Source organism: Saitoella complicata, assembly GCF_001661265.1.
Source record: "Saitoella complicata NRRL Y-17804 unplaced genomic scaffold SAICOscaffold_4, whole genome shotgun sequence".
Taxonomy (NCBI): domain Eukaryota; kingdom Fungi; phylum Ascomycota; class Saitoellomycetes; order Saitoellales; family Saitoellaceae; genus Saitoella; species Saitoella complicata.
Window position 1 is genome coordinate 154,723 of NW_017566995.1, and position 18,964 is coordinate 173,686.

Here is an 18,964-nt window from a genome sequence, read left to right on the forward strand (position 1 = left end):
ACACTTTCAGAGCTCGGTGTTTGCAAGTTTTGCTGGCTTTGTGGTGTGAAAGAGAGTGTTGGTTTACGAGCGCTCGCGTACGACTTACCAAGCGTGGGAACTCTTGAACGAAGCACAGACGAATCAATGAGAGATAGAATAATATTACTAAGGATACTTCACGATGACAAGGCAGCTCCAGAGCCGTGCCTCAATTCGTGCAATCTCACCTCCAGCGGAAAATAACTTATCCTAAGCATAATAAACGGGCTGCTGCGGGACCATAAATCCGCCATAATAAGCACCTCCTGCGCCACCCATGCCCATCATCCCTGCTCCACTCCCACTCATCTCCATCGGCGGCGCAGGACCAGGTCCAGTCCACACCGGCGCACTGCCCGTCGAGTACCCGTACCCGTAAGCAGATGTTTGCTGTTGTGGATAATATGGCGCAGCGGCGACAGCGGCAACTACTGGATCGTTGTAGTAGTTGTTGTAGTAGACCATTCCATTACTCTCCTGCGCAGTGGAGACTGTGGGGCTGAAAGCCTGTCCTGGTGCGAAAGACGAGGAGGCGTACGACACTCCTGAGAACCCACGGGTCATGGCTGCTGGGCCGTAGTACCCGTAGGCGGGCGGGCTGGAGTATGTTGGTTGGAAGGGAGGGGCAAATACCGCGGTGTCGGGGAGCTCGGCAGAGGTGCGGGTGGGTGCTGCCGGGGTCTGTGTTTCAGTCTCTATGTCCGCGACGTTGACCGCCTTCGTCGGACGAGGTTGATGGACTTGTACCGGAGACGCGGTCGAGGAGGAGACTGAGTGGGCTTTCGTAGGAATAGATTTGACACTTTCGGGTGACGGCGCATCAGATTTGGCGTAGGCGGCCGGTGGTACATCCCGATCCCTTCTGGGTTGGAGTGACGATGGGAGTCTGACGATGATCTTAGGTGCGTCTTCAGGTTCAGGAGTGATGAGGGGTGCCTCGACCCTTCCGTTTTCCTGCTTCACAGGCTTCGCACGCAAACCCGCTCCAGCAGCTTGAGCACTTTCAGGGGTCGGATACACGAACGCCTGCCTCGAGCCTGGTAGCGCGACACGGACTGCCATATCAAACTTCAGCTGCTTCCTGTGTCGAGGAATATCGAGATAGCGGCGGTATGGGACCGTCACAATTCGCGGCTCCGTCATGTTTGGCATTTTGAGTTGAATTGCTACATGACGAACTTCGTCTTGCTGCGACCGGCGCTGAAGAGGTTGAGCTTGTGACGGGGAGGCGGAAGGCACAGATGGCAAGTTGACGATCGCTTTCGGCTGCTCCGCTGGGTCAATCAGAGCCGACTCCACCACAGCCCTATCCACCTTTGCCTCATCCTCAATAGACATCTTTTCCAACGACCCATTCAATTCTTCAAATCCACGATGACCCCAGCGGGTTCCTTGCTGTCTCTCCCGAGATATTGCTCTCTGTGGCCCAACCCAACCATCACGCCCTTGCCCTCTCGTACTGCCCCTAAATGCACCTCTACCGCGAAAGTTTCGAGGTTCTTGCATCACATAACCAACACCTCGATCATGCCGTGGTCCTGTTGGTGGTTGCCGTGCGTGCGATGTAGTTATAGAATCATTCGGGTTTGAGGGCATATGGCTGTTACCCACCGTTGCGGTATCCTTATGAGTAACCATAGTTCGCGGATGTGTACCGAGGCCACCGCGAGGACCACCGCGTCCACGACCACGTCCACGACCCACGTACATATGCTCTGGGTGGCGGACTGGGCGGGATGCCGTCGTCTCTGGGGATATATGCGCTTGGGTGGAATGAGCCGACGTTTCCACGGTTTCGTCACTCGTAACTCTCTCGCCTGCCAGCGCGCCGTCCGACGCCGACTCAGAGGATGTGGAGAGCGTTTGGGGGGAGTCTAGGGGTTCGGAATTGGACGAGTCGACGACGATGTCGCATGCCTTCGTATCTTCACCTTCGGCACTGACGGGACGGGCACCGCGACGGCGGGAAGGAAGATTTGGCATCGATGCTGAGTATACGCGTGAAGAATGCGGTAGTGAACAGATGCCTTCGTGCGTTGATTGATTGTCGAAGACGTGTTGCCTGCTGAATATATGTTGTTGCTAACAGCGTTCTCTACCGAGACGGCGGGACGACGCGGCGGGTATACAGCGCACGCGCCTTACGTATGACGGAGCTCATACGAGCTATGAAAGAAAGAGAAGTCGACATCTATCTTCACCACTGCCATTGTATTGCAGGGCTAAAAGTGTTCTGTGTTTTCCATGTTTTAGACAGGTCGAATGAACCTATTGTTCACGTGATCCCAATACGTGCAAAGCGCACGTGAAAGTCGTCGTTACCGTGCATCGCGCAGTCCGCAATAAAGTCTTTGGGAAAAAAACACCAAGTGACACGGTCTCAGCTGAACAAGACTCTGCCAGCGGACATTGCCATTCATACCATCAGTGATAGCAACCAATCTCACAAGAATCGCCTACAAGTCAACATGTTTACAGGCGCGAGATGCTCATGTCGAACGTTGTCGACAAGTTTACGATGGACGCAAAGCAGACCAATCATCACAAGACCTGGCGCAAAGATAGATACAACGGTGAAGTATGATCGAAGACACCCCGACATGCAGCCATACAAGGAGTCAGAGACCGGGCCTTGGATCCGACCACGGAATCCCGAGAACTTGTCGCCGAAAGATTATGTGGGACAAGACATCTTATATGGTCGCAACCCAATTGAGGCGGCCCTACATGCCGACCGCCGAAAGTTCCATGCACTCTACGTTCAGGAGTCCAAGAAGCAGGATAAGAATCGCCCCGACACCATCGTGCAATTGGCGAAAGATCAAGGCATCCCTGTCGTCACGATCGAGAACGCTGCGCAACTGGGTAATCTTACCGGAGGAAGACCACACAATGGGTACGTCATGATCTGCGAAGAATTGACGCCTGTGGAAATATACGGTCTGGAGAGAGTCGAAAGCCCCACGGTGCCGTACAAGGTCTACACTGCCCCTACGAGGCATCAAAGTAAAGAGCTGGAAGCGCCGAAGGGGCCAAAACGGTATCCTTTCTGGCTGTTCTTGGATGAAATCACGGACCCGATGAACCTTGGCGCAATATTGCGTACAAGTACTTTCTTTGGAGTGGACGGGGTAATTGTGAGCGAGAAGACATCTGCGCCGCTCAGTCCGGTAGTGAGTAAAGCGAGTTCGGGTGCGATGGAGGTGAGGGACATCTACACTGTTTCAAGGGCTCACACATTCCTCGAGCAGGTGAAGAGTAATGGATGGAAATGTATAGCTACGGCATCTCCGGATGAAGTGAAGGATGGAGCGCAATATGTTCCGCTGCCGAAGCTGTCGTCATTGTTGCAGGAGAGTCCTGTAATATTGATGCTTGGTAGCGAGGGAGAGGGTCTCAGAGCTTCGTTGAGAAGATTGTGTGACTACGAGACGACTATCAAGAGCGCACCCGGCATCTACCACGGCTTGGACAGTTTGAATGTCAGCGTCGCGGCGAGTGTTTTCATTACGGGGATGCTAGGTGTTACCTCAGCACCTCTAGAGGCCAAAGAAGAGCAATGAGGGAAGGCAGCGAACGAAACGAGCGAGGGAAGCACCAAGGTTTGGCATAGAATATGGGGAGTTACTTTACAAGCTACCTAGGCATACGCTCATGTATTTCCCCGATACAGCGGACTTTTACGCGGCTGGTTGTCGATTACGCACTCCGATAAGCCCCGCAGTGCCCAGCTGCTGCAGCCGACCAACCTGATTGCTAACGTCATCTTACCCCTACACCAAGAACATCCCCATATCACCACCTCCTCCAACAGTTCGCCTCAGACAGTGGCATACATCTGATCGAAACATCGCTGAAAGGAGGATCACCTTTATTCATCCGCCGAGATGGAATCAACTGTCATCCTGAAGGTTTCCCACAACGGCACGACTAAGAAATTCAAGGTTCAGGAGGAGACGACGACGAAGGAGCTGCTTCTTCCGACTGTATGCACCAGTGTGTTTGCTGTTCGGAGTCTAAAGCTAACATGTTTTACCTACAGGTGCTTAGCCTTTTGGATACGCAGGCTCAGAACATCCAGCTTTATCGCTGGTCTCGTTCCGCAGATGGCTATGCGCTGCTCGAAGACGACAAGAGTTATGATGCGTTGAGGAGGAGCATGGGTGCAATGAAGGATAAATGCAGCAAGTTGCAGATCAAATTGGAGGTTCGTGAGATTTGTAAGTGGTATTTGTGACGATCTCATGGATGTTGAGTGCTTATATGCTGTCTTAGTCTCCGAGAATGTAAACATTGAGCGTGTTCCTCAAAAGGCCGAAGAAAAATCCCACAAATCAGAGGATGAATCAAAGGCCGCTAAGAAGAAGACTCTCGAGCACATGCTGTCGTCTGTTGTTGAAAAGGCATTGAGCTCCCAGTTTGACAGCATCAAACAGTCGGTTTCCGACTTGAACGAGACTGTTTCGGGCTGGATTGCTACTCAAGCTGCCGAGGCAGCCGAGAAATCTCAGGCTTCCGAGTATATGTCTGCACGTTCAGCTTCCGTCCCGTTGTCTCAGGATTCCTCCACTCCCACTGAGAAGGTTTCTACGGATGACTACGTCGTTCAGGTAAGCTGTGATGTTTGCGGTGCGTCCGTCCGCGGGACTCACTATCACTGTCCCGTCTGCCGTGATGGCGACTATGACGTTTGTCCGTCTTGCGTTGCCGCGGGCAAGCATTGCTTCAACGACCAGCACTGGATGGTCAAACGGAACTTTGGTAAGAACGACGACGTGCGTTCTGGTATCGCGAGCGGCCAAGCTCGTCCCCCGAGCTACACCTCGTCTACGCCGCAAGTGACGGAAAGCATCAAGCATAATGCTGTTTGCGACGGCTGCGACCAGGCTATTGCAGGCGTGAGGCACAAGTGCTTTACGTGTCCTGATTACGACCTGTGTTCGGCTTGTCAGGTCAAGGGTGTACACAGCGAGCACATCCTTGCTCCTCTTAGCACCCCTGGCCCCACGCGTACGAAATTGTCTCACCCCACGGCCGTTCACCGCCGTGTGTATTGCGATGGGCGTCGCTGCCCCACCAAGCAGTCTTATATCACAGGGATCCGTTACAAGTGTGCCATTTGCGCCGACACGGACTTTTGCGCGAGCTGTGAGGCTCATCCTGACTTTTTGAAGAGCAAGTGTGCTGGGCATCCGTTGGTCAAGTTCAGGGCACCTGTTGATGGTTGTGATGTTACTGCTTATCAAGATGGAGTTCGTATCGCCGGCAAGCCTGAACCGACGGAAAATCCGAAGTGGGAACAGCGTCTTAACAAGGCTGCCGCATCAGCTGAGAAGGCGACCCAGAAATTCGAGTCTCGCAAGGTCGCTGTGCCTACTGATATGAAGGTCTTCCGTCACCATGGCATCATTTGTGACGGTTGTGATAGGGATGTCGTTGGCGACAGGTGGATCTGTGCTACTTGCCCTGATTTCGATCTCTGTAGTCATTGCTTCAACAGCAAGACGCACGACCGCAAGCACGCGTTCGTGTTGTTGAAGAAGCCAACTAAGCTTGGCGGTCGCCCGCGTTTGGGTCCTTTGTATACGGAGGAACCGAGCACTACCTTCGCCGGACCTCACCTTGTGGAGTGTGATATCTGTGAGAATATGCCTAAGGGCGCGAGGTACCGTTGCACGGAGTGTGTTGACTATGGCCTTTGTGAAGGTTGTATGAAGACGGGTGCGCATGACCTTACGCATGGGTTGTTGCATATTCCGTTCCCGTTGACAGATGATTTCGCTCCCCCTGCTGCTCCTGCTGAGGATGAGGAGATGTCTGAGGAGAAGGTTGAGCCTGTTGAAGAGGAGCAGTCTCCCTCGATGTCTACCACGGACACGTCCGAGGTTAGGCAGGTGTCTGAAGGAAGCATGAACGGTATGTCGGTTTCTTCTTCCTTGGTCAGCTTCGAGCAGTACGCTGCGGAGTTTGTGGAAGACTCGAGTCTTGCGGATGGCTGCGAAATCACAGTGAACGTCGAGGAAATCAAATCGTGGACGTTGCTGAACTCGGGCATGATCGACTGGGAGATCGGCACGCACGTCGTCTTCGTTGGTGGTGACGAAATTCAATGCCTTGACATGGGCGTGACTGGCAGGCCGTCGGCTGGTGAGAAGGCCAACGCATTTGTGCGGTTCAGGGCACCGGCCTTTGCAACATCCATCTTGTCTTACTTCTCACTTGCTGATGCTAGTGGAAAGAAGTTTGGTCCCAAACTCTGGCTTCAAATCAAGGTTGTGGCACCTCAGGAGCGTGCTGGTGAGGATGAGTTCAAGGACGAAGAGTTCGAGGAAGAGGCTGAGGAGGTCGTCAAGGAGAGCTCCGAGCACTCCTCCATGGTTATCTTCCCTGCGCCCCAGACTGATATTGAGACACACACCGACTTTGGCGATATGACGGCACCGAGTGAAGTTTCGCGCACAATTTCCGTTGCGGATATGGACGACGTTGCCGAGATGGACGAGGTGTCCTCTTTGACTGACGATAAGGACATGTCTGAGGCTGAGGAGATGGAGCTTGATGGTGAATGGGAGGACTATGAGTTGCTCGAAGGTGACGAGACGTCCGACACTGAGGGTTGTACCCCTGTGTAGTTTGGTGAACTTTCAAAGGCGGGTTTTGTAAGTTAGGATGGGTTTCATTGATTTTCCTTATCATGGAGGCGTTTTACGGTCGTTACGGGTGGAGCGGAAGGTGTTTTTCTTCTTCTTTCTTTCTTCTTATTTCTCATTTTGCAGTCCTACATTGATAGCAATTCTTTTTGTAAATCCTTTCCTACGCTGGGTCGTCTGTACAGTTGATCTTGCAATTGGGCGGCAGTCACACTCGGACGTTGCCCCGGTTCTTTAGGTGCAGCGCCGTGCATCAGCCGACAAGCCCATGGTCAGTGGAGCAACCAGCTGTGACGAACGACAGAAACAACAGGGAAACCGACGTATAGACGCTGCTCTTGTTATTCGATAGACGACTCCTTTACCTTGCTGTCGTCCGCTGTCTGAGCATCCGGATCAACTATCCTACTCGAACACTCCTTCTGCGAATTGACGATTGAAGTCGTCCGTGGCTGATGGCCAGTACACGAAGAGTTTGGGTTAAGCGACTGAATGGGACAGCTGCAACCCTCGTCCCTGTACATGCCGAGGATCTTGTCGGTACGTTGTTCTCTTTGGGTTCTTGTATGCTGTCGTGAGCTAATTCCAGCATCTAGACGATTTGAAGGATACTATCCTTCGGAAATACGCCAATGCTCTTGGTCGGTTCTATGATTCTCCTGATTTGACGATTCGTGGAGCTCCGAGGGCGTCTCCTGCAGAAGAGCGTATCTTGCGGCCAGACGACTCGTTAGTACGAATCCTGGACGAATGGTATCCCGGCGGTCAGGCATTGGAGGAAGCATTCGTTATTGATGTGCCAGCTATTCCAATGCGCTCGAGTCGCAGTGGTACGTCGCCGATGTATATGCCATCCAACTTGGCAGCGGAAGCATCCTACGAGTACTTTCCTATGATAAGCGAAAATTCACGGACTGGGTCACATCATACATCGTCAACAGCATCACCGACCACAGGCCAACTCCAGACTCCTTTGGCCCATGGAATTTCGACGCCTATGCAATCTCATGGCATGCTCACGCCCTCAGTTCATCCCATGAGCAGCAGACCTCGTCTACGATCACGCTTAACCTCAAATAACTCGACAGGATCGGGTATTATGCTTATGCCGCGGAGTGGACGGAGACTGTCAGGATCTGGAGCCGGTATACATTTAAGTACACCACCTCACTCGAATCAGAACTCCCCGCTTACGACAACCCAGGAGGTTCCTTCACCGCCGGAGATTCCGCCTCCGGCTCAGCCTAATGCTGTGCCGAATGCTGTGGCATCGATACAAGCTGGAGCACATCCTTTGCCGCATCGGAGTTCTGGGTTGCCTGTGACTGTGCCTGTGCCGCCGATGGCTTCGCCGGGGTCGATTATTCCGCCTACGTTGCCAACTATGAGTGGAGTTCAGCCTGTGTCACCATCGTCGAACCCGACTGCTCCTGCCAGTGCTGCTTCAATCGCAAGGCGTCGAACAGTTACATCGTCAGCGGACGCTCCTTCACGACCGGGGGTAGCGGGTCGGAAGTCCGATCTTGCGAACAATGCGGCTGCTCCTGGTGGATTCGGCGGGTTGCTCGAGGGAGTCGTGCCACCGATCAATGTTTTGATCGTTGAAGACAATATTGTCAACCAGAAGATTTTGGAAGGATTCATGAGGAAAAGAAAGATTAAGTGCCAGGTTGCTATGAACGGACGAGAGGCCGTAGATAAGTGGAAACAGGGTGGTTTTCATCTGGTTCTGGTGCGTTGCGAGTTTTGAGACGTTACGGAATGGTATGACTAATCTATGGTTTAGATGGATATTCAACTTCCCATCATGTCCGGTATTGAAGCAACGAAAGAAATCCGACGTCTGGAACGATTAAACTCGATCGGTGTTTTCTCTACACCTACAACGCCTAATGACAACATGCCTTCAGCAAATGACGTCCTTCCAGAAGGCTCATCGTTCCGCAGTCCGGTCATCATCGTCGCTTTAACGGCCAGCAGTTTGCAGAGTGATAGGCATGAGGCGTTGGCTGCGGGGTGTAATGATTTCTTGACCAAGCCAGTTAGTTTGGTTTGGCTGGAAAGGAAGATTACGGAGGTATGTAATCGTGGTCAGGTATTTGTCTTGTGAAGCATTTGCTAACAGGGTTACATAGTGGGGTTGTATGCAAGCACTTATCGACTTCGAGGGTTGGAAGCGGTGGAAGGACAAGGATCGCGCTTCTCCAGTACCAGCAAAGAAGGATTTTGCATCCGCGAGGCCAAGATCGATCAAACCCGTCAAGGCCGAGCCTAAGGCGAATGGAACACCGGCAGCCGCGCCAGCTCCAGCTCCGCCATCGACGTCGAAGAAGTCGAAGGCAGATGAACCACCACCTGGCGTGGTGATAACTCCCCCATCAGCGGGGGCTGGGGCAACTACTACGGTAGAACAACGAGAAGCGGTACAGAAGTTGACGGAAGAGGCGGATAATAGGATTGCGGAGAAATTGAAGATACCGGATGCTGTCGCCGACAACTCGGATTCGCAGACCTCGACGGGTTAGAATTGAAATGAAGGTGGAATGAAGGATCAGGATATGTACGGGAAACGGGAATTTCATGGCCATGGTGGCAAGGATTCTATCTTCGAGATATACACGGCGTAGATCGGTTCCAAGTTATTTGCAGAAGTTAACTTAACCAAGAATTGAATTCGAGGGTCTGTGCTTCTTGTTTATTTCATGCCATGTAATGCAACGTGCACGCCCGGATCAGCTGAGGATAATTCTCTGTTGCGATGGTATCTCCAATCAATTGTAATCCCTTCCCAATCCCATAAACAATGCAAATGGCGTCCCAATGCACCTCATACATCATCCTACTCCTCCCTGCTAACCAACGCCTTCTTCCTCTCCGGCACCCTCTCCTTACTCCCAACACTATTTGCCTCATGCTTCCTCCTATTCTCGTCCTTCCTTCTCGCCCCCTCCTCCTCAACCCTCTTAATCCCTCCCGCCTTCTTAACAACCCCCGGTACTCTCCGATGTCTCGCAATCCGCCTGATCTCGGGCATATGCGCATACCGTTCCTTAAGTTTCTCTCTGTATTCCTGCGCGACACGTTCACGAGAGGTGAGGACGTGTTGACGGGATGAAGCGTGGGAACGCCAGATACGGATGTTACCGTCGTCTGAGCCGGAGAGGACGGAGGAGGAGTCCATGGTGAAAATTGTTGAGAAGACGCGCTGCATGCGTTTTGTGTGGTAGACGTCGCGCGAGCGACCTTCTCTTGCCTTCCATAACCGGACTGTGCGGTCGTAGGATCCCGTGACAATTTCTTGTCCGGTGGGGGAGTAGTCGACCGATAGGACTGCCGCAACGTGATCTTTGAGCACGTTGAGTGCACGAGAGAGTTTTCGCATATCGAAGATATACACATTGTGGTCTTCGCTCGCGGCGGCAAAGTTGAATGCTTCCATTGGGTTCCACGCGATACTGTTCACGCGGAGCTGCATTGTGAGTTTTTGCAGGGGAGAGGTGGTTCGAGTATCGTAGAGGATGAGAGTTCGGTCCGTTCCGGCGGACGCGAGGACGCTGGTTTCGGTTTGGTTGTAGGCGACGGTGTTGATGGTGTCTGCACCCCACTCGAGTGTACTCACCGGTGCGGACCGGTTGTGGTTCCAGAGGTGTACGACGTTCGATGCGGTTGCGAAGACTGGATCAGAGCGATGATGCGAGATTGAGTTGAATGCTGCTGGACCCATGTACATCGTCATCGGATCTTTCGACAAGCTGGAAGTGTCCCATAGTTTGACCGTCTTATCCGCCGCACAAGACAAGATATTCCCCTCAGGCGTATACGCCAATCCCTTCACAATCCCATCATGCGCCCTCACACTAAACGCCTCCTCCCTACTCCCCACATCCCAATGCTTAATCTCCCCATCACCACTCCCACTCACAACTCTCCCCAACCGTCGCGGATCTTTGGCAATGGTGTAGACGCCGTCGATGTGCCCGTCGCCGAGTTGGCCGATGAATGGTTGAGCAAACATGCGTTCCATTTTGGTGGCATTGAGGGCGCGGGTGTATTCTCGGGCTTTTTCGAAGGGGTGAAGGTCTGGGTCGAGGTTGCGAGGGACAGAGGCGATGTCGGAGGACCGGGACGGGAGGTAGGTGTCTGCAGAGCGAGAGAGGGCTTTGACTTTCATCTTGGGCTGTGCTTGTGTGGTGTTATGAGGTGAGGGAATGGATGGAACGGAGCTGGAGGAGCCGAGAGAACTAAGTAACAGTCCGAGGTGAGAATCAAGGAGGCCCAAGATTTGAAGCTCGACTTGCAATTGGTACTGTAGAGCCGGTGTTTCCGAAATCTGTCATCGATTAAGGTTTATCGGACCTTCAAGGGTTGCAGGCAAAATCTGAGTGGCGAAGCGTGGCGCATGAGGGCCCCCACAATTCAACGTTACATTCGCCGGCGTACACGACCGTTCAGGCGAGATGCCGTCCAGTGATCCAACATCGCTCCTGGCCGTTCTCTTCGTCACCAACTCTTCCTCCGGCACAAACCTCGTCTACCACTATCCTCCCCGCCCCGAAGTCGTCGCGAGGTCCTTCACGCGTTCGAAGTCTTCCTCGACTACGAGTTCGAGTACGAGCTCGAGCTCAGATGAAGGCGATGCAAGTGATTCAGATAATGGGGTGACGAGCTCGGATCGGAAGACGGTTAGGTCGAGGGCTAGTCAGAATTTTACGCCGAGTCCGTTGGAGGATCCGGGGAATGTTGGGCCACCTGCGACACCGCTCGGGAACCAGACGAATGTGAAGCAGCTGTATAAACAGCCATGGGATACGGTTCTGGGTTTCGATTCTTATCTGTTGGCGGATCTGTTAAGTCCGCTGAGTGTTATGTGTGATACGAAGTTCGAGTTGGCGCTGGATGAGTTGATTTTTTTGGGACATCCGTGCCATGTGCGGCCGGATGGGACTTGGAGTCGGAAGAAGCATAAGAAGAAGGAGAAGGGCAAGCCGGAGACGATACACGAGGAACAGAGTGATGATGAGAAGAAGGTTGGTGGGTTGCTGATGTTCCATTTGGTTTTCGTCATGAATTCTTTAATTACGACAAATGAGACGGAAACGAGAGCGGCGGTATCGGATATGTACGATCATATCGTGACAAAGATGACGAGTGCCTTGAAGTTCGAACAGGCAAGATGTGGATACGTCGCACGCGAATCGGAGAAGATCATGAGCCTACGAGAAAAGGCGACGTCGACGGAGACCTCGTACAATGACCTCTGGCAGCAAATCGTACGGGCGAGCAATCTTGCAGCAACGATGGCGAGTATATTCGACAGTATCGCCGCACATTCTGTCGCGCATATCAACGTCAACTCGGCGATCGACCTATGCCTACAAATCCCGCTGGTCATATACTCGCCCCACCTTCCCGTCGACCCTGATTCATACTCGATCAATGCGCCGTTGTTGACGACGAGTACACTCGCGCTTACGTTCCACGGTTCGATCCAGGATCACTTGGACGTTGAGGAGAGTGTCGATCCACTCATCACCCCCCACTTCGGACTCCTCCTCGTCGACGAACCACAAAAGATCTTACAGGATTTGCCGCCGGCGGATTCGAATAGTGTATTGGCACAATTCGTCAAAAACGTCAAACCGACCCAAAGTTTCCTGCAAGTCGCTACGGGAATGGGCGTACCCGTGAGAGATGTCGTCGTTCTCGCCGGCCACCTCTGCCGCTGGCGAAGAGGGCGGGTGGTAGTCCCCCTCCACCCCCGCAACATCTACATCGTCTCCCCCACCGCCAATATGCGCAAACTAGCCGCGCACATCCCACTCTTCAAACGGCTTTTTCCTACCCTCCCTTCCCTTCCCTACTTGTTGGCGCTTTTCTCGGGGAAACCGAGACCGTACTCGACGTTTATTCCGACGAGGGATCATAGGGGGATTTATTTGGAGGTGCTGACGTGGCTTGTTAGGGAGAATTGGGTGTGTGAGTTGAAGAATTTTGTGTGGGTTAAGGTTGGGGCGGAGGTTAAGAGGGCGGTGAGGGAGCAGATGAGGAGGGCTGCGAGGGAAGCCAAGGATGCTAAGAATAAGTCGGAAGCAGCAGAAGTTGAGGTTGCTGAAGGGGCGGAGGTGGAGTCCGCTGAGAAAGTCAATGATGGATCAGAGAAGAAGGAGCAGAAGGAGAAGGCTCGAGTGGAAGGTGATGCTTCATCCACCACAAACGAAGCTGCCGAAGCCGACCCCGACGATGACAACGAAGAAGAAGACCTGGAAGATCTGCAGGACTCCATCATCCCCGACCCCGCCCGCGCAACCTCCCTCGAACGCGCCTGGCTCGAATACATCGCCTCCACAAAACCTCCCGAGATCGCAGCCCTCTTCGACCGAATCGTCAAGTATTTTAATGGGAAACATGCGGTGGAGAAGGTTGCGCTTAGGGAGGGGATCACGCGGAGGGAGGTTAGGAGGGTGTTGGCGGGGATGGAGGGGGATATGGTTGTTGTTATGCATTGGTAGGTTTAAGGGAGGGTGGTGGGGTGACGATGGTAGAAATGATACCCGTGATATAACCGAAATGCAATCTAAACTCCGTTGAACGCCATCAATGCCATGAGACTTCCTGTTCATGCTTCACTTTTCCGACTCGATGAAAGTGGAAATCACTCGTCAACAAGATGTAGAGCGTTTCGTATAGGTTCGGGCCATTGTAGTTTTACGAATGAGAGTTTGTGAGTTGCTTTGCCGAGAACCAAAGCGAGGGGTATCGGTCCCATCTGTCGTGAATCCCACGAGTTGGAAAGGTTGTTGCCTAGCATACACTCATTAGCAACGACACGAAACATCATGGGCATCACGTACCCGTAACCCACACATGCCCCGGCGGCACCCGCAAATACTCCCTCATATTCCGACTCGGATCCATACACACCAAATCCCCACCCATCCCAATAACCGTCTTCGCCATCCTCACCCCGGGATCATCCGGACTCTTCACCACGACAACATCCCCTATCCGGATATTCCGTCCATACATGTAGTGCCATTTATTGATCACGAGCATATCGCCGGCCATGCTGAGGGTTGGAAGCATTGAGCTGCCGGCGCATGGTTGTGTTTCGAGGACGTATTCTTTGAAGAGGTGGAGGGCGCAGGCGCCTTGTACGGCTGTGAAGAGGAGGAGGCGGCGGTACTGCCGGGGGGGCATTGTGGGGGGTCGAGGAGGAGGAGTAACGTAGACTTCTCGGGAAGCACGTGCCTGACGTCGACGGGCGACACGCACGGGCTCAGGCTGCTGCACACCAACACCGCGAGGGCTCCCGACGCTGTACACCACCACCACCGCCTGGACACCTGGAGAGGAGCATTCATCGCCGACGCGTAACGACACGGACGCATACACCCCCGTCATCGCCCATTCCAAATCCGCTGTTGGTCGACGTGAACAGGGCGCGATGTCCCTCGACGTTCCCTCGGCCCAGTTTCGGGTGAAGGTATACCAACTAAAAGACGATAATTGGGATGATAAAGGGACGGGGCATTGTACCGGGCTGATAGAGAATGTGCGCGCGTCATTCTCATTTTTCTAGGGCTGTTGCTGATGCGTTGGGACAGGATGAAGCATGGTTTTATGTGCGGAGTGAGAATGACCCGAAGGAGATGTTGTTGAAGAGTAGGATCTTGAGGGAGGATGTGTATCAGAAGCAGCAAGGTACAAAGTATGCGTCTTGTCGTCTTGAGTCTGCTGACGCGCCGTGTACAGAAACCTTGATAGTGTGGACCGAAGCCAACGGGGAGGATATGGCCTTGTCATTCCAAGAAGCGGATGGATGCGCAGAGATATGGTACGTGAGATTAAGCGCGTGATGAGCAAGGCTGACTCTCTCGTACAGGAACTACATCACCAACGTCCAACGACACATGTACCAATCCAACCTCGCTGACGACATCCTCTCCGACGAAGCAGAAGGCGCAATCTCATCCCCCGTCCACCTCCCTGCCGCAGAAATCGGTAACCTCCAAGAAATCGAAAACCGCGTCCTCATGGCCTCGCACTCCATCAAACAACGCGAATCACTGGCGAAGTTCGTGCTGCAGGAAGATTATATCGCGAAGCTCGTGCCGTTGTTGGAGATGTTGGAGGATTTGGAGAGTTTGAGTGATCTACACCGGTTGTGTAATATCATGAAAGTACTGATTTTGATAAATGACGCGAGTATCTTTGAGGTGATACTCAAGGATGAGAATATCTTGGGTGTTGTAGGGATCTTGGAGTATGATCCTGACTTCCCGGGACATAAGGCGAATCATCGGAAATATTTGTCGGATCCGGTGAGGTTCAAACAGGTTGTGGAGATTGAGAACCCTGAGATTCGGAGGAAGATTCATCAGACGTTCAGGCTGCAGTATTTGAAGGATGTTGTGCTGGCACGCATTCTTGATGACAATACGTTTTCGCTGCTGAACTCACTCATTTTCTTCAACCAGGTCGATATTGTGCAACACCTACAATCAAACTCGAAGTTTCTCACGGAGTTGTTTGGAATATTCAAGAGTGATCCCCTGCAAGATCCGTCGAGAAAAGCGGATGGAGTGCGGTTTATTCAGCAATTTTGCCAGATTGCGAAACAGCTGCAGAGTCCGGCACGGACGGGGTTGTATACTACGTTCGTGAATCATGGGTTGTTTGGGGTGATTGACTACGCGCTCTTGCACGAAGACCCCGGGATCAGAATAGCGGGGACGGATGTCGTGATGGCGATTATCGATCATGATCCCACGCTTATTCGGAGTTTCATATTGAAGCAGGATGCGGATAAGGAGGAAACGAAGAGTTTGACGGATACGCTGATGGAGCTGGCACACACCGAGAAAGACTTGGGTGTCAAGGCGTTGATCGCGGAGGCGATCCGGGTGCTAGTCGATCCGGCTGCGGGACCCCTGCCTGAGGGTCAAGCGAAACCGACGAATGAGTTTGTGTTGAGGCAGAGGGTTGAGGATCCCGAGGCGGACAAGTTCTTGCAGTTCTTCTATGATAACTGCGCGACGAAATTGATGGTGCCGTTGATGGAGATCGATGAGCGTGTGGAGACGTTGGAGTTGAGCCAGGACCGGAGTGCGCTGTTTACGCATCTTTGTGAGTTGTTGTGCTTCTTTTTGAGGTTTCATACGTTTCGGAGTAAATACTTTGTTCTGAGCTCGAATATCTCGGCAAAGGTTGGGGCACTCTTCAAAAGTTCGGAAAAGCACGTCAAACTCGCCGCACTACGGTATTTCCGGACGTGTATCGGGTTAAACGACGAGTTCTATAAACGGCATCTCATCAAGAACAACCTCTTTGCGCCGATTATCGAGACGTTCATAAGTACTGGCACGCGGTATAATATGCTCAACTCGGCGTGTTTGGAATTTTTTGAGTTTATTAGGAAGGAGGCGATGAAGAATGTCATCATACACATCGTGGAAAATTTTGGGGAGAGATTGAGGGAGGTGAAGTATGTGGAGACGTTTGAGCAGTTGATGGCGAGGTATGAGCAGTTTAAGGAGAAGCCTGGGGTTGGGGCTGGGGATGGTGGTGAGGGGGGGACGACGGAGGGAGCGCAGCAGATGGAGACGAGGACAACGGATGGGAGGTGGCAGAGTGTTAAACCGCCGGATGCGCAGGAGGAGGATTACTTTAATAATGATGATGAGATGGAGAAGAAGACGGCGAAAACGGAAACCCCACCGACTGCGCCGGATACGGAGGGTGAGCCGGCGACGACTGAATCCCCCGCGACGGAAGATTTGGGGATCTCGGTGGTTGATGTGTTACCGCCAGATAGGCTTAGCGAGAAGAGACGGAGAGAGGAGGAGGATGAGGAGGATCAGTTGGGGTTGTTGTCGAGAGGGGCGAAGAGGACGGCGAGTCCGCAGTCGGTGAAGGCTGTTAATACGCCGTCGCCTAGTAAAGAAGGTAGGCCGGCGAGTGCGGATGGAAGTCCGACGCCGGGGCCGAAGAAGATTGTGTTTAGCTTCGGAAAGGTTGCTGGGACGATTGCGAAGGCGGTCGCTGGTACCGGTGCTGAAGGGGTGGATGCGGAAGAGAAAGATGAGGCACCACCGCCGCAGGAGACAGTAAGCGAGGAGAAGAAAGAGTAGCTGAACGGTTTTAGACTTTTGCTCATATCATTGCTTAATTATTGCAGGTGGGAGTATACATTGGGCCCTGGGATATGGGATCTGGATTTGGATCTTGGGATTTTGGAGGGATAGTTGTCTTGAGTATTGATAGTGGGTGGGCGCATTAGCAGATGAGGACGACGAATCGAAGTTATACTTCTGTCATTTCAACTGTCGTGCTTCAAGGTTTTGATGTTTGACTCTATCAGGGCTACATGTACATGCGCACGGCTATATATGACCACGACATGCAACATTCCCAATGTCGGCCAAGGCCATCGATCGTCAGTTCCGCTGCTTGCTTGAGTAAAGTTTTGAAGTGAAAGGACCCTATAGGTTCTACATCGTCGTCATCTTGAAGATGCTCGGACCTCCTCAACCCCAAACTGTCTATGCTCAACACTCAGGGGGACGATGAATGTCCGTGCACTGCTCTGATATCCAGTTGCCCCAAACCTGCTCGTATACCATCTCACAGCATCTCCCAAAATCGTAGCAAACAACAATCTTACCCGACGAGCAGTTGAAGGGCAACACGATGTCAACACAAACCTCACTCGCACCGTCTCCCACGCCTACGACGCATCCCTCACGGACTCCTTCTCGGTCGGGAAAACTCCAGACTATCACGCCCGAGCAGTTACCGGCCAGTCTTGACTTGGGTATTACATTGGGATTGCAGACATTGCGGCTTGGCGAAGGAATGGAGTTTCGGCGTTCGGCGTCACCTGGCCATGTGGGTGGGTTTGGAAGTCATTTGTCGGCGTTCAACTCGGAGGATAGTGGGGTGTTACTACACGGACAAGGACAAGCCCAACAACTTGAGATGGGTGAGGGTCAGCAGCAGAGACCGGGTGCGAAGAGACAGTTGAGTATTCAGAGTCTTGCTGGGCGACATGGAGAGGGCGGGCGGATGTCGAAAGGGCTGTGGTTGACTGGGTATGTTCCTTATGAAAAGATTTATTCCGTTTACTGGGCACTTACAAAAAGAGAAGATTAATTCTGACGACTCGGATATGTCCTACGAAACCTCCCCGGCTACATATACGGCCCCATCGAGTGAAGCTGGTGAAAGGATGGATGTGGAACAGGAATATGGGTCAGACGATGAGGATAAGGAGAATATGATTGAGTGAAACAATTCTCCGATGTTACTTCAGCTTGAGATCTCAGTTGGTGGATCCTTTATAAACAGCTTCTGGCTACAAAACCGAATTTTCGTCATGACTTGAACTTTCACACGTGCGGGGCTCATGGATTCGCCGGGATCAGCAAAAAGTTGTAGACCCCGAGAACAAAAACCCTTAGTACTCGACGACTAAAGGTCTAGGATTGATGGTTGAAGTCGATCCTGAGCCAGGTCAACGGATCACGTACAGGTAAACACCAAACCCTTGGTGTTTGACAGCTGGTGATGGTCGACGTCAAGAGGGAAGCGTGTCTACTGGTTCCGATGAGCGCCTATAATACGGCCTCATTTGGGTGACGTCTGGTGCTTTGTGCGCTCTGAGAGATGGGTGTGTGCGGCATGCACCGTGAGGTCATACCGTGCAAGAGTCCGAGGACGGGTATTCGGAACAGCCGGCAAAACGAGCTTTTCCATTCTCTTCTAGCAGAAACGTTTTCCCTTCGAAACCTTGCTCTTTTCTCGGTTGTCGGCATCTTCGCTGATTGGAGCGCGCACACCAGCAATCCCCAGTCGACAGCAGGCAGCAGGCAGCTCAGCCTCAACACCCAGCGACTGTGGAGGTGAAATAATACCGCCCTCTCATCCCCGTCCCATCGCATTCCCATCACAGGACAACGACCTCTACGAACTACGAACAAGGAGATGAGAACATAGTTGAGGAGTTTGTGATTCAAACTTTCCTCTAGCTGGTGATCGCCTCACGTTAACGCAAAAACGAATCGGAGTACTTTCTATCTTATCTTATTCGACGACGCTCGATCGACTCATCGCACGGCAACGCTGGCGATCAACCGTTTTTTTGGGTTGACTTCGTAAAAGTCAAGTCATGCTTTCAACTGCTCCTACTCATCCGCCGCTGTATCATTCATCGTCATATACCTCAATGCCTTCTTCGCAAGAACAGTCGCAGTCGCCCTACCTCACTCCGGGTTCGAAAACCCCTGCTCAAGATA

The 18,964-nt window shown here is 52.6% G+C and overlaps 9 protein-coding genes across 9 annotated transcripts; 6 read left to right on the top strand and 3 right to left on the bottom strand.

Annotated features, from left to right (window-relative positions):
- Window positions 1-127: 127 nt before the first annotated feature.
- On the bottom strand, window positions 128-2,112 carry SAICODRAFT_29166 (uncharacterized protein). Its single transcript, XM_019167339.1, has one exon. It carries the CDS (start codon window positions 2,002-2,004, stop codon window positions 232-234), a length of 1,773 nt encoding a protein of 590 aa, XP_019026064.1. The 5' UTR covers window positions 2,005-2,112; the 3' UTR covers window positions 128-231.
- A 264-nt stretch (window positions 2,113-2,376) lies between these two features.
- On the top strand, window positions 2,377-3,739 carry SAICODRAFT_29168 (uncharacterized protein). Its single transcript, XM_019167340.1, has one exon. It carries the CDS (start codon window positions 2,490-2,492, stop codon window positions 3,582-3,584), a length of 1,095 nt encoding a protein of 364 aa, XP_019026065.1. The 5' UTR covers window positions 2,377-2,489; the 3' UTR covers window positions 3,585-3,739.
- A 169-nt stretch (window positions 3,740-3,908) lies between these two features.
- SAICODRAFT_5574 (uncharacterized protein) lies at window positions 3,909-6,653 on the top strand (the record flags this gene model as incomplete). Its single annotated transcript, XM_019169392.1, has 3 exons — window positions 3,909-4,007; window positions 4,064-4,241; window positions 4,297-6,653. 3 exons carry the CDS (start codon window positions 3,909-3,911, stop codon window positions 6,651-6,653), a joined length of 2,634 nt encoding a protein of 877 aa, XP_019026066.1.
- A 473-nt stretch (window positions 6,654-7,126) lies between these two features.
- Window positions 7,127-9,196, top strand: SAICODRAFT_23656 (uncharacterized protein; the record flags this gene model as incomplete). Its single annotated transcript, XM_019166714.1, has 4 exons — window positions 7,127-7,211; window positions 7,268-8,403; window positions 8,458-8,748; window positions 8,807-9,196. The coding sequence occupies 4 exons, from the start codon at window positions 7,127-7,129 to the stop codon at window positions 9,194-9,196; spliced, it is 1,902 nt and encodes a 633-aa protein (XP_019026067.1).
- A 285-nt stretch (window positions 9,197-9,481) lies between these two features.
- On the bottom strand, window positions 9,482-10,989 carry SAICODRAFT_89045 (U3 snoRNP-associated protein Sof1). Its single transcript, XM_019171602.1, has one exon. It carries the CDS (start codon window positions 10,840-10,842, stop codon window positions 9,511-9,513), a length of 1,332 nt encoding a protein of 443 aa, XP_019026068.1. The 5' UTR covers window positions 10,843-10,989; the 3' UTR covers window positions 9,482-9,510.
- Window positions 10,990-11,128: 139 nt separating this feature from the next.
- Window positions 11,129-13,435, top strand: SAICODRAFT_89047 (UPF0171-domain-containing protein; the record flags this gene model as incomplete). Its single annotated transcript, XM_019171603.1, has 3 exons — window positions 11,129-11,329; window positions 11,471-12,775; window positions 12,947-13,435. The coding sequence occupies 3 exons, from the start codon at window positions 11,129-11,131 to the stop codon at window positions 13,178-13,180; spliced, it is 1,740 nt and encodes a 579-aa protein (XP_019026069.1). The 3' UTR covers window positions 13,181-13,435.
- SAICODRAFT_53345 (LexA/Signal peptidase) lies at window positions 13,324-13,868 on the bottom strand (the record flags this gene model as incomplete). Its single annotated transcript, XM_019169210.1, has 2 exons — window positions 13,324-13,472; window positions 13,523-13,868. The coding sequence occupies 2 exons, from the start codon at window positions 13,866-13,868 to the stop codon at window positions 13,324-13,326; spliced, it is 495 nt and encodes a 164-aa protein (XP_019026070.1).
- Window positions 13,869-13,979: 111 nt separating this feature from the next.
- On the top strand, window positions 13,980-16,969 carry SAICODRAFT_89052 (DUF625-domain-containing protein). Its single transcript, XM_019171605.1, has 4 exons — window positions 13,980-14,223; window positions 14,276-14,372; window positions 14,424-14,505; window positions 14,554-16,969. The coding sequence occupies exons 1-4, from the start codon at window positions 14,116-14,118 to the stop codon at window positions 16,799-16,801; spliced, it is 2,535 nt and encodes an 844-aa protein (XP_019026071.1). The 5' UTR covers window positions 13,980-14,115; the 3' UTR covers window positions 16,802-16,969.
- Window positions 16,970-17,360: 391 nt separating this feature from the next.
- On the top strand, window positions 17,361-17,958 carry SAICODRAFT_5580 (uncharacterized protein; the record flags this gene model as incomplete). Its single annotated transcript, XM_019169401.1, has 2 exons — window positions 17,361-17,765; window positions 17,818-17,958. The coding sequence occupies 2 exons, from the start codon at window positions 17,361-17,363 to the stop codon at window positions 17,956-17,958; spliced, it is 546 nt and encodes a 181-aa protein (XP_019026072.1).
- Between the last annotated feature and the right edge of the window lie 1,006 nt (window positions 17,959-18,964).

What these genes read in the sequence shown, in the direction of transcription:
- SAICODRAFT_29166 (XM_019167339.1), bottom strand. Translation starts at nt 2,004, where the DNA reads ATGCCAAATCTTCCTTCCCGCCGTCGCGGTGCCCGTCCCGTCAGTGCC.
- SAICODRAFT_29168 (XM_019167340.1), top strand. Translation starts at nt 2,490, where the DNA reads ATGTTTACAGGCGCGAGATGCTCATGTCGAACGTTGTCGACAAGTTTA.
- SAICODRAFT_89045 (XM_019171602.1), bottom strand. Translation starts at nt 10,842, where the DNA reads ATGAAAGTCAAAGCCCTCTCTCGCTCTGCAGACACCTACCTCCCGTCC.
- SAICODRAFT_89052 (XM_019171605.1), top strand. Translation starts at nt 14,116, where the DNA reads ATGTCCCTCGACGTTCCCTCGGCCCAGTTTCGGGTGAAGGTATACCAA. An exon ending in GTACCGGGCTGATAGAGAAT is followed by an intron (nt 14,224 to 14,275) that starts GTGCGCGCGTCA and finishes GCGTTGGGACAG; the next exon opens with GATGAAGCATGGTTTTATGT. An exon ending in TGTGTATCAGAAGCAGCAAG is followed by an intron (nt 14,373 to 14,423) that starts GTACAAAGTATG and finishes CGCCGTGTACAG; the next exon opens with AAACCTTGATAGTGTGGACC.